Below are 11,215 nucleotides of genomic sequence, written 5' to 3'. Positions count from 1 at the left end.
ATTTTTTGTAAATTTAAAATAGTTCGCATTTATTTGCAAACCGTTGCATTTTATAAGCATTTACGGACAACTAAACATGCTTTCCATTCCATGATCCCATAATATTTTTAAATTGATAGTGCTACCATTTTTTCTATTGATTGTACTACCACTTTATGGTATGTTCTGATTATTTTTGTTATTCTACATTGGTTAAAAGGGCAATGTAATTAATCTATAGAATTTTTATATGGTCTTTAAATTGCTTCTTAGCTCTAATAACAAGCTCAGCCTAATAAATGAATAAAAAATTAGCCAAAAAATGAGTTAGTAAAATTTTTTTTTATAGTTAGCTTTGAGTCAACTACAAAATATTTGTTGTAGATATATTGTAGATTATTTTAATAGGGTTACCATATGTCCTCCTTTTCCGCAAGTGAGTTTGCTAAACTATATGTCAGTCAATCATACTAGAATTTAATCACGGAGGCAAACGTAAAAATTAAGAACTAGCTGTAATTGGCAACTATGAGCAAAAACATATTTTAACGCGCGCTTCTTCGTAAAAAGATGTAACCCTAATTTTAAAGACCTGATTTTAAAACTTCGTAATAATCTTTGTAAAATGAACAAAGTTTATAAATCTCCTGAAAAGCTTTGGTACGCTTTTTATTTAATGAAGCCAAACATAAGCCCAATTTTTAATGATATAAGTCATATTTATATAGCTATGTAATTTAGAGTAGCCGTGGTGCAGTGTCCTAAACAAAAGCCTCCTAAGATAAAACAGTGTAAAATAATGTTGGTAGCAAACAAAAAAGTCAATACACGATCTTGAATACTGACAACCTCATACTTAAGTCACAACAATTGAACATGGTCTTGGTATAATGGTCTAAAATGACTTAAAAAATCGCACACATGTTGAAACAGCAGCATCGACTGCATACCGTGTATTAGGCAGGCTGAAGAAGGCTTTTCGTAGTAGTAGCTTAGAACAATAGCGCACATTTAAAACAGTGGCACACTTCTTCATGAAATCTGACATTAGCACTCTTGAAAATTTATGTATATTTAAATTTATTTTCTGTTTCTGTTGCATAGAACAAACTGAAGTAGGATTAACAACTGTTAACAATGATTGGCTGAAATGGAGGCCCTTGGCAGCTAGTTTGTCTAAGACCGACTCTCGATTTTAATAACTACCAAAATAGTTTTTCTCGAACAATCGAGGTTTCAGTAGTTTATCAAATTCTTTCAAAACAAAATATTATATTTTATTTTAAATATTATATTTTATTTTTAAATTTTTTACAACTATAACTGAAAAAAATTGGCGGCAAAAAGCTCTAATTTAACTTTGAGTCCATCTTCAATTACGTCAGAAAACGACGGTACTGAGGCATTATTAATGAATCATACCATCGTCATTTCCAAATAGATTTAAATTTCTGCTTTAGTTTGGCATTTCAGTTAGAAGTTTTTTTAAATTTTAGAACCGCGTAATCAACTTTTAATATTTCTAGTTATTGCAAAATCATTTTTGTTAGTAGTATTTTAAAAACTATTATAAAACTTTAAATAAATTATAATTAATTTTTTCTAAACTTTCTTAAGTGCACTCTTGGTAATGGAAAGTGAATAGTCTAACTAAGTTCTTTTTTCAAAAAATCGAGTTAGAATTCAATATGTACAATACAAAATTAAATAGAAAAACTATTTTAAATAGTTTTAATTTTATTGGTTTATTTAATACTAAAAATATTTTTAACAAAGACTTGATTAGTATAGGCAAGGAGTATTACTTTAGTTTAACCGAGTGGAAAATTCTAAAGATTTTGGGGGCTTTATGACAGGTTTTTTTTGGGGGGCCTCCAAGCCACCTGCCATGAAACTGATTTCTAATAACACGAAAGGAAAAAAAAAAATACATGCTAAGTGTTTTCTCTATAAACCTAAAAAAACCAAGTCACTTGGTTTGTTTAGGTTTTGGTTGGTATGTTTTTTACAAAATAAAAAAGTTAAATCTTTCACTTCAACATTTTATAAATAACAATATTTTAAAAATACAACTTGTAATCAATTGCAATTACAAAAATCTAAATTATTAAATTTGTTTAAAATAATTTTATCTTTGTTTATTTATTTGTTATAATATAAAATACTATTTATTATATTTGTTTATTACACTATATTTATTGTATTTATTATAGTATGATTACGTTTAAAATTAAAATATTTTCAAAAAGATATTTTAAATTATATAGTATATATAATATAAACATTATAGATTGATAAGCTTAACGAGATAGAGAGTGTTTCTAATTTGATATTATTGAACTATAGGTGAGAAATATAATAAAAAATGATTAAGCAATGAAAAAGTATATAAAGTCTTCAGTCTTAAATTTCTACATGTTCATAATTTTTTCTCGATGTTTTACTACATTTCTCCATTTCTTCCTCTCATTGTTTAATTTTGTTCGTATAGTTTTATATGAAAATGGAACAAGTTCTTGAAACTTTTCTATATATTTGCGATCTAAATACATAAATCATAATATTTAAAGGGATCCCAAACCTCTTAGACATGTTGTGTTTATTTTAAAGAGAATGATAAGAAAATGTTTGGGCTAAATTTTTTTGATTGAAACAAAAGAATCAATGCATACCAAGAAAATCTAGTTTTTCTATTTTAGTTGGAGCTTGCCTTCTCTGTTTTGTTGTAGGCCAAAAAGTCAGCATATGCCACACTCTTTGTTTCTAAGAGTTTCAGTATGTGACGTCATTGATTTTTTTTGTTTATGTAAAAGATCGATTATGCAAACAAACAAAAAAGTCAATGACGCCATGTACTGAAACTCTTAGAAATAAAATGGGCTTGAATAAGTTATCAAGTCTGTAGATTGCAGCATGTATTATGCAGTGTTAAGTTTTTTATGTACTAAGAATTTTTAAGTTTTAAAATACTTGCAAAGCAAAATTACAATACTTAAAAACCACCAATAGCAATAAATCTGAGTAATTAAACTCAAGTAACATTGTTTTACCAATGAATTAAATGTAATTTTATTAAAATAAATTTTTATAGTTTCATAAAGATGATTTATAAAGATGATTTGAGCTTCGTGGTTTCATGCTTAACAGCGTAAAAAGTTAAGGTTGTGCCTTTTATATATTCAATATCTTTATCTTCGATGCAAATGTTTTTTTGTTTTTTTTTGTTAAAACATATGCATTGAAATCCACAATTATGTTACAAAGAAAGTTATTTTGTATTAAAAAAATCAAATTTTTTTAAACAAGTTATTTTCAAAGAATTCTTGACATCATGAACCATCATGAATATTATTTGTAAATAATGTTCATATTTTTATATAGTTAAAACTTGAAAAATACTGATATTTACTCATATATAATACAAAAAAACTTGAACTTAGCTAATCCTAATATTTTGGATACAGTTGTAAATGGCATAAACTTAACTGCAAATCATAACCTGTCTAATTTCATAAAGCATCTTCGATAAAGGTATATATTCAAAAACTCTAAAATTTGTTTTGAAGAGAATAATAAACTATTAACTGCTTCCATTGATAAAAAAAACTCTGCTCTTATCCAACTGTAGTATCTGGTAGACCCCAGGTGAATTTGATTCTTTAAAGTAGAAAAACAAAGAAAAAGAAACATTGGCGCAATTAATTGCATCATATTTATCTTAAGAACTATTGTTTGCACTTAAGAACTATTGTTTGCATCAGGGTAGTGCTTGCGCCAAGATGGTAAAGAAAAAGAAGCTAAATCTGTTTTACAATTATCCCAATATATGAGTTGAAAACTATTACTGGCCATTTTTTAACACCTAATTACTTTAAAACTCATCACACTACTTTCTCTTGGTATTCTGTTAAAAGCTATTTCAAAGTCTACAAATTACGTTTGCAGATTTTTTTTGTTTTTCTAAAGACATTTTTGCCTTAGCTTGCCTTACAAGAAATATAGTTTCTATTGTTCTCTATTTCTTGGCCTAAAACAACCTAACTGCATATGATGGTATATTCACTGGTTCCATGGGCACCCGCAGGATTTTTTGATGTTTCAGGTAGGACACTTTCACACATTGTGCAAACTCCAAACTTAAGTATGTTCATACCTATGACAAATGAGGAAGCCTTGCAAAAACTTGGGTTGGTGGAGGCCCGGGAACAAAAATGCCCAAAATATTTCCATGCCCCCCTCTTCCTCCTCCTCTACCCAAACGTGAGGGTACTAATGTTGTACATTTTTTAACTTTACTATCTTAAACTTAATTTAAATTTATCAAATGATTTTTAATTTTGTAGAAAAATATTGTAAGTTACAAAAGTTACGACCATGCGAATTTTCCAAATCCCTCAAAATGAGGGGTAAAAACTTTGCAAGGTCATAACTTTAAAATCTGGTAATAAATTTAAATTTAGTTTAAGATAAAGTGGAAAAATTTACTACATTAGTACCATCACGTTTGGACAGGGGCGACAAATGTTTTAGGGCTTCTTTGTTCCAAAGCCTCCGCCAACCCAAGATTTTGCAAGGCTTCCTCATTTGGCATAGGTATGAGCATACTGAAGTTTAGAGTTTGCACAATGTGTGAAGTGTCCTATCTGAAACATGAAAAATCATGTGGGGGCCTATAAATGCTTCCTATTTAGTCAGTAATGATTCTTTTTTTAAATTTCATTACTTTTTCAAGTAATTTTATTTTTCTCTCTAAACCATATTCTTTACCTCCTTTGTAAATCTTTACTCTTCAATTTTTCCTCTGATCATTTAGAATTTTATTTTTAAAAGGGCTTCATTTGTATTTTTTTAACTTTTTAATCCAGCTCTTAAACAATCTAAATATCTTTCAATCGCTTTAACAATCTTAATATACTTTTCAACAAAATCTCTTATTTTTATAAACATTTTTTTTTCCGCTCAGAGCAATTTTTTTCTCTGAACCTTTTTTGTATATGGTTTGTTTTTTATTTTGTAAAGCTAAGTATTTTTATGGTACGCCATCACTAAAAAGATTACCATCCTAGGTTAATAAGCTCCTCTTGCCCTTATCTCACTAAACTAAGGTTTTTATTTCAAAATATTTCATTATTCAGATGAGTTGCCTTCACCATTACTAAAGAGCCTCATTTGTCCTAAAATATTTTTTTTTTAAAATCAGTTATAATCATGACATTATATAAGCAGATAACTCCTTTTAGTAAGCATTGTAGTGCTCACTAAAAGGAAATCTCACAAAATTTTTTTTTCACTTTGAAGTGCTTAATAAGTGCCCACAAAAATTTATCCCCAATAAATAATCTTTAATAATAATAAAGAAGATGATGATGATCATAATATCAATAACAATGATAATAATAATAATAATAATAATAATAATAATAATAATAATGTAATAAAAATAATAAAAATGTTCATAAATTCATCTTGATATTGTTTCATTTGTTTTGTATCAATGCATTTGTTTCATACCAAAATGAACCCATCCAAGCATGATTTTGTCTCAATATTAAATTATCAAAAAATATTAAAATAATAAAAAATTTTAAATAACAAAAAATTTTAATATCAGACCTGGCCATCCTGCATCTTTGTCTAAGTATTTTTCAAACCATTTAACAAACAAGGTTTCATAATGAACTGTCCAGCGACAATATAGTCTATTTTTTTCTTTACTTTCTAAAACAAAAGTAAAGAATGAGAACTTTACCTTTGATAATTTTATAGTACAAAAGTTTAAATGAAATAATTTTTATTCTCTAAAAAAATGCAATTGAAGTTTTCCTAATACTAAGGCCAAATTTTGATTAAATTTTTATTAAATTTGCTTAAAATAGAGAGAAAAAATTTTTTTCAGCTTACCAAAATTTGAATTTAATTGCACTAGTTCATTTTTAGCATTTTTATCTGAAATTGAAAATTGAGGACCTAAAATGTTAATAACATTTATTAAGGTTTTAATAATTTAAGTTTTTAATTTATAAAAATTTAAGTTGGTTGTTATGACTCCTCAATTTTTTTAAATTTAATAATGTAGCTTTTGATTTACCTTTCTTATTTTCAGCATCACATTTTAAGTTATCTGACTCATATAACAATTCATCGTTGTTATCATTTTCTAAATAAAAAATATATTAGCTGTTTATTTTTAATTTATTTAAAGTTATTATTTCTGTAAAATTCTTTTCAATTTACTAGTATTTTACTTTCATTAATTACCTTAACTAATTTTCACTTATCGATTAGAATAGTTTTTGAATTATGAAATAATTAAAGTATTTGTTTTATCAGGGGCGGAATCTTATGGTTGCCCGGCAGCACGGGATGACCTGTTTACTCAAAGTGCAACTTAGATTTTGAATAAAATATCTTTTTATTAACTAACAAACTGTCTGGTCAGCCCGGCGGGATGACCAGACAATTTGTTAGTTACAAATGAGTGTTTATTAATAAAACCCGATTTTAAACTATAAAGATTTTATTCCTTGTGAATATTTAAAAAAAACCTTTAAAAAAGCATTTATAGTACGCAATGTTTAAAAATAAACATAACTTATACACTACATGTAAAAATGAATATGGTGCAGTGCATTTTACATAGATCATCCAGGTCATATTTTTAAAATCCAAAAAATTGTTTGGGTAAAATATCCAGAAAATAACTTTAGTTTAGACTGAGTTATATCCAATTTTTTTTTTCAAACTTTTCCTAATTTTTGTATGAGTGATGAGTAAAAAAGCCTAAAAAACAAAAATATTACACAAATATACACCAAAATTTATATATATGGTAAATGTTTTGGGTATCCGGAAAACTGAAAGTTTAGAAAAATATCAGGAATTCCGGAAATATCCGGAAAAAGATAATCCCTGATTATATAATTTTACTAAACACAATATAAAGATGCCAACTTGAATTAAGTTAGACATGCACGCAATTCAAAATGTTTCATAGTGTGACTTAAAAATGTTTTAAAGAAGGTTTTTAAAACATTGTTGCATTTTGAAGCATGTTTTTTTTTTATTTCAAAACGCAAATTTATTCCACAAAATGTAAATGTTACGGTCACATTTTAAATTATGTTTTTTTCTCAATTCAAAATGAATTTCAAAATTACAATTTCTTCCAATTTAAAATACTAACATATCATTTTTTTAAATGTATTAGTCACATTTTGAATCATATGAATGTGTACATGAATCATAATAAATTTGAACCTTTTGTTTTTCATTAGTAAGATTTAAGTATTTATTTAAAATTTGTCAAACAAAATTAACGTAATAAAAAGCATTATTAATCATGCATGTGGTAGTTTTTTTTTTTTTAAATAAAGCTTCATAAATTAAATTACATTAAAAGCCTAATGTTTTAAACATTCAACTATTTCAAATCTGATTGAAAATTGAGAATAAATTTATTTTTTTAATAAAATTATTCTATTTATAGAATTATTTTTTTATGAAACTCTTTCCATTTATAAAATGTTTTAAAGAAAGTTTTATAAAAAAGTTTTATAAAAATTAAAAAAAAAGTTATTATTTTTATAAAAAGTTTCTTTTTGTTTATGGCTTGTAACTTGTTTGCTCCACGCTATTTTATTCCTCAATATATTTCTTTTTATTAATAATTTATTTTTTATACAGTTTATATTAGTGGTAGAAGTAACAGTTCATATTAGAAGTTTTAGCAGTAAGTCGTATAAGTTTTTTTTTTCAGTTTTTTCACTACAGAAAAAGTACCCAAAAAATAAAAATATAGAACTACTGATTATCATAGCAGATGGCTCAACTAGGAAAAAAACTGACATTCCACATCAGGTGATATATAAAAATATATAAAAAGATTCTTATATTATGTTTATTACATAAACAGTTCACTTTTTTAAATTATTTTAAGAACTTTTTTTATACTTGACATCACTCTATTTTTGCTAGGTTAAGTCTTGCTGGTACCATATATTTTGTAAAGGTTGTATTCTTTTAAAATAATTTTTATATTAAATTATGTTATTAAGTTTTTGTTCTTTTTATAAAATTAACAAAAAATGAATTTGTCAAATTACTTATTATATTTATATAAAAGCAATGGTAAAACATCTATTGCAAAAAGTGTGAAATATTTAAATTATTTTCTGAAAAGAACATCAAAATTGACATCACAAATTGTTTAAACAAATGATGCACAAAATTTTAAAATTAAAAGATTAGTTAAATTAGTTGAATAAAAATAAGCTAAAAATTTTTTACAATACCATAGTTGTTAATAGGTTGCATATGATCTATTTTAGCAAATTTAGCTGGACTTGCACATAGTTGACCTAAAATATTTTTAAACCTAGTGTAAACATCTAACCTTAAAAAGTAAATAATTAAGGCTATTATAATAAATGTATAAAGAGTAAAATTATAATATTGAACTTAATATCTATATCAAGGCTAGACAACCTTAATCCAGTTTTTGCAAGCTGCATTATTGCAGGTGGTGCTTGGTATATGTGTTTGTTTATGGCTTCACTATGACCCATACGGTCATAAAACAAGTTTCTTTCACTATCTGTCATAGAAACCGAAGCCATTAAAGTATTGATTCTGTGTCTGTTTGTAGTTGCAGTAAGTCTTTTTTTGTTTTCAAGGGGTAGATTTTGACAAACACTAGTTAGTGCATGCCACCCAGAGCAATGGCTTTCTGAATTTTTTCCACTTGCAAAAACGTATGGATTTTCGAGATGTATTCCAACATTCATTCGAATTTTAATGTCTGATAAAATTCGCATTGCCTCTATTGTGTCTAGGGGAATAAAAATTGAAACATCTCTGTTTCCCTTTCCAATTTGATAAGCTATCTTGGTCTTGCTAGTATTGCTATCACAATTGTCTCTTTGTTGATCCAGCCACACCTCTTCATCAGCATCCTTCCAATCACTTAGAAGCAATCTTGCAGGCTCACCACCCCTTCTTGCATTAAATATTGTCAACCTTGTAACTGTGCAATTTCTTAACAACACAAAGTAATGCAAATCCCACAAGATAATTTTGTTGTTAACAATTTTTTTAATAGTTTCTATTGTGTCATTTCTAAGAAGTTCTATGTCATTTTCAACTGGCAAGTTAATTGGTTTTTTGAGTTTTCTATTTCTTCTTGAAACTAGATCATAATTTGCATCTGCAAATATGTTGTCCTTTTCTAGTTTAAAAAGTTTTAAGAAATTACAAATGTCATCTGCTACTTTATCGTTCTCTTGGGCTAAAAAATGTCCTACAAGCTTTTCAGCTGCATTTAATATTAAGTAGCATAAAGCATGTTTTAGTCCTGATTTTTGTTCTTCATTTTCAGTTGAAGTGTAATTTGAAATAGCTGATGAGAGATGTCTAAAATTTAACCTTAAAAACATGTCTGTTGCATTGTTGTATACAGATTTAATTTCAAATTTTTTAAAGTTTGTATACAAGTGGGCCAATCTCCTCATATCTGCTCTTACTGATCTTCTTACTTCATTTTGTTTATCTTTTTTTCTTTTTATTTTATTATAAAGACAGGATCCAATCATTAAAATAGTTTGATCGTTTTTTACAATTTTTACAATTTCATCATCTTGTAGTTTTTCAATTATGTTTTTTTTAAAATCTTCACTTAAATCTTTTATACAATTATTATCCATAGATGTAATTGGCAAATGGATTACAGAGGTGCAAGAGTTTTCACTGCATTGATTTTGGTGTCTTTTAAAATATGTGCGAGCATAAAATCCAAAACATCCGGTGCACATTATAGGTTCAGTGTTTGTTTTAGAAACTCTCTCCCGTAGATAAGTTGGATTTTTCTCTGATAGCTGTTTTCGGTTATATTGCATAATACCAGTTTTTCTAAATTGCTGAAAAAGCTTTTTCTTCATAATTTTGTTATTTGGTTTTATATTAATAAGTTTTTCATTTTTTTGGTGCTTATTCAAAATGTGTCTGTTCAACTTGGTATGCAGTTCACCACAAAATGGGCAGACTCTTGTTGGTGGTTTTCTCCTTATCTTTTTAATAAATTATAGTAAGTTATACAAAATGTTTTTAAAAAATCATTTAAAAAAAAATTATATCACATAACTTTTTGAAAAAAATGGTGAAAAAATGGAGTGTACACATCGACTAAGTAAGTTTTAGGCATAGTTTTTTTTTTACAATCAACATGTAGATACATCAACTGAGGGTTTTGGCTTGGTCAGATGCTGTTTTAATGAAAAGAAAGTCTTCTCTAGATTTAAAACTAAAAAAAAAATCTTGTGTCACAATATCGAGAACCCTTCCTCCTTTAACCGTGACATAATATATGGACAACCCCTTACAAGATTTTATAAAAGTTACTATTTATATTCCTTTAACCTATATAAAACTTAAGTAAGTTTAAAAGTTATTACCTTTTTCAGTTGTGATTTTAATATAGTTTTTTCAACGGGATCAACTTCTAATTCTAAGATGTAATTTTAGTTTAAAAAAAATGATATTTACTTAGTTTTTTACACCTTTTCTAAATTAAGTTGATTAATAACACTACCTTTATTGTCTAGATTGTTATATATTAAAGGAATATCTTTCTTTACAACTGCATCCATATATTTTTTAGTCTAAACAAAATATAAGCAAAGGTTAAATTCATATACAAAGGTTAAATTCATATTTATTTTTTTTACTATACCTATTATCATCTTTTTTCTAATAATAATTTAACCTTATTAACTCCAAGCGATTAAATAAAAAAAAAAATAGAGCAAACTAAATGCAACCACAAAAATTTAAAGAAAATTTTTATTTTAAAGAAAATTGTTAATTTTTGGTTAATGTACATTTTTATTTATCAGAAGCAAATACATAGATACAGCATGTTGAAAAATGAACAAAATTGACAATGTAAGTTTATTTCTCTCTGTATACTCAGTGGTAGTGTGATTACTAATTTCTTTAGTCTTGTTATCTATTTTATAATTAGATATTTGTAATTAAGGTGATAAAACCGTTGTCTTATTTTTTCAGTTATAGAAAGATTAAATGTATCTCTTTCAATATATTTTTCAGTATATTTATATCAGTATATTTTAAGAGCTGAATTAAAAAACACCACATCATCTTAATTTAAGTTAGTTTAATTAGCTACAAATCTATATATCACAGTAAAATTACAAATGATAAAAAGATTTTTTTTTAAAGTATT

The 11,215-nt window shown here is 26.3% G+C and overlaps 1 protein-coding gene across 1 annotated transcript; it reads right to left on the bottom strand.

Moving 5' to 3' along the window:
* Nucleotides 1-2,278: 2,278 nt before the first annotated feature.
* On the bottom strand, nucleotides 2,279-10,418 carry LOC136076915 (uncharacterized). Its single transcript, XM_065790778.1, is given in 6 exon segments — nucleotides 2,279-2,521; nucleotides 5,593-5,697; nucleotides 5,881-5,946; nucleotides 6,068-6,136; nucleotides 8,271-8,400; nucleotides 8,403-10,418. Coding segments are annotated over 6 exon segments (2,010 nt in total). The 5' UTR covers nucleotides 9,912-10,418; the 3' UTR covers nucleotides 2,279-2,390.
* Between the last annotated feature and the right edge of the window lie 797 nt (nucleotides 10,419-11,215).

This window comes from Hydra vulgaris, chromosome 02 (assembly GCF_038396675.1).
Source record: "Hydra vulgaris chromosome 02, alternate assembly HydraT2T_AEP".
NCBI lineage: Eukaryota > Metazoa > Cnidaria > Hydrozoa > Anthoathecata > Hydridae > Hydra > Hydra vulgaris.
This window is presented reverse-complemented; position numbering and strand designations above follow the sequence as displayed.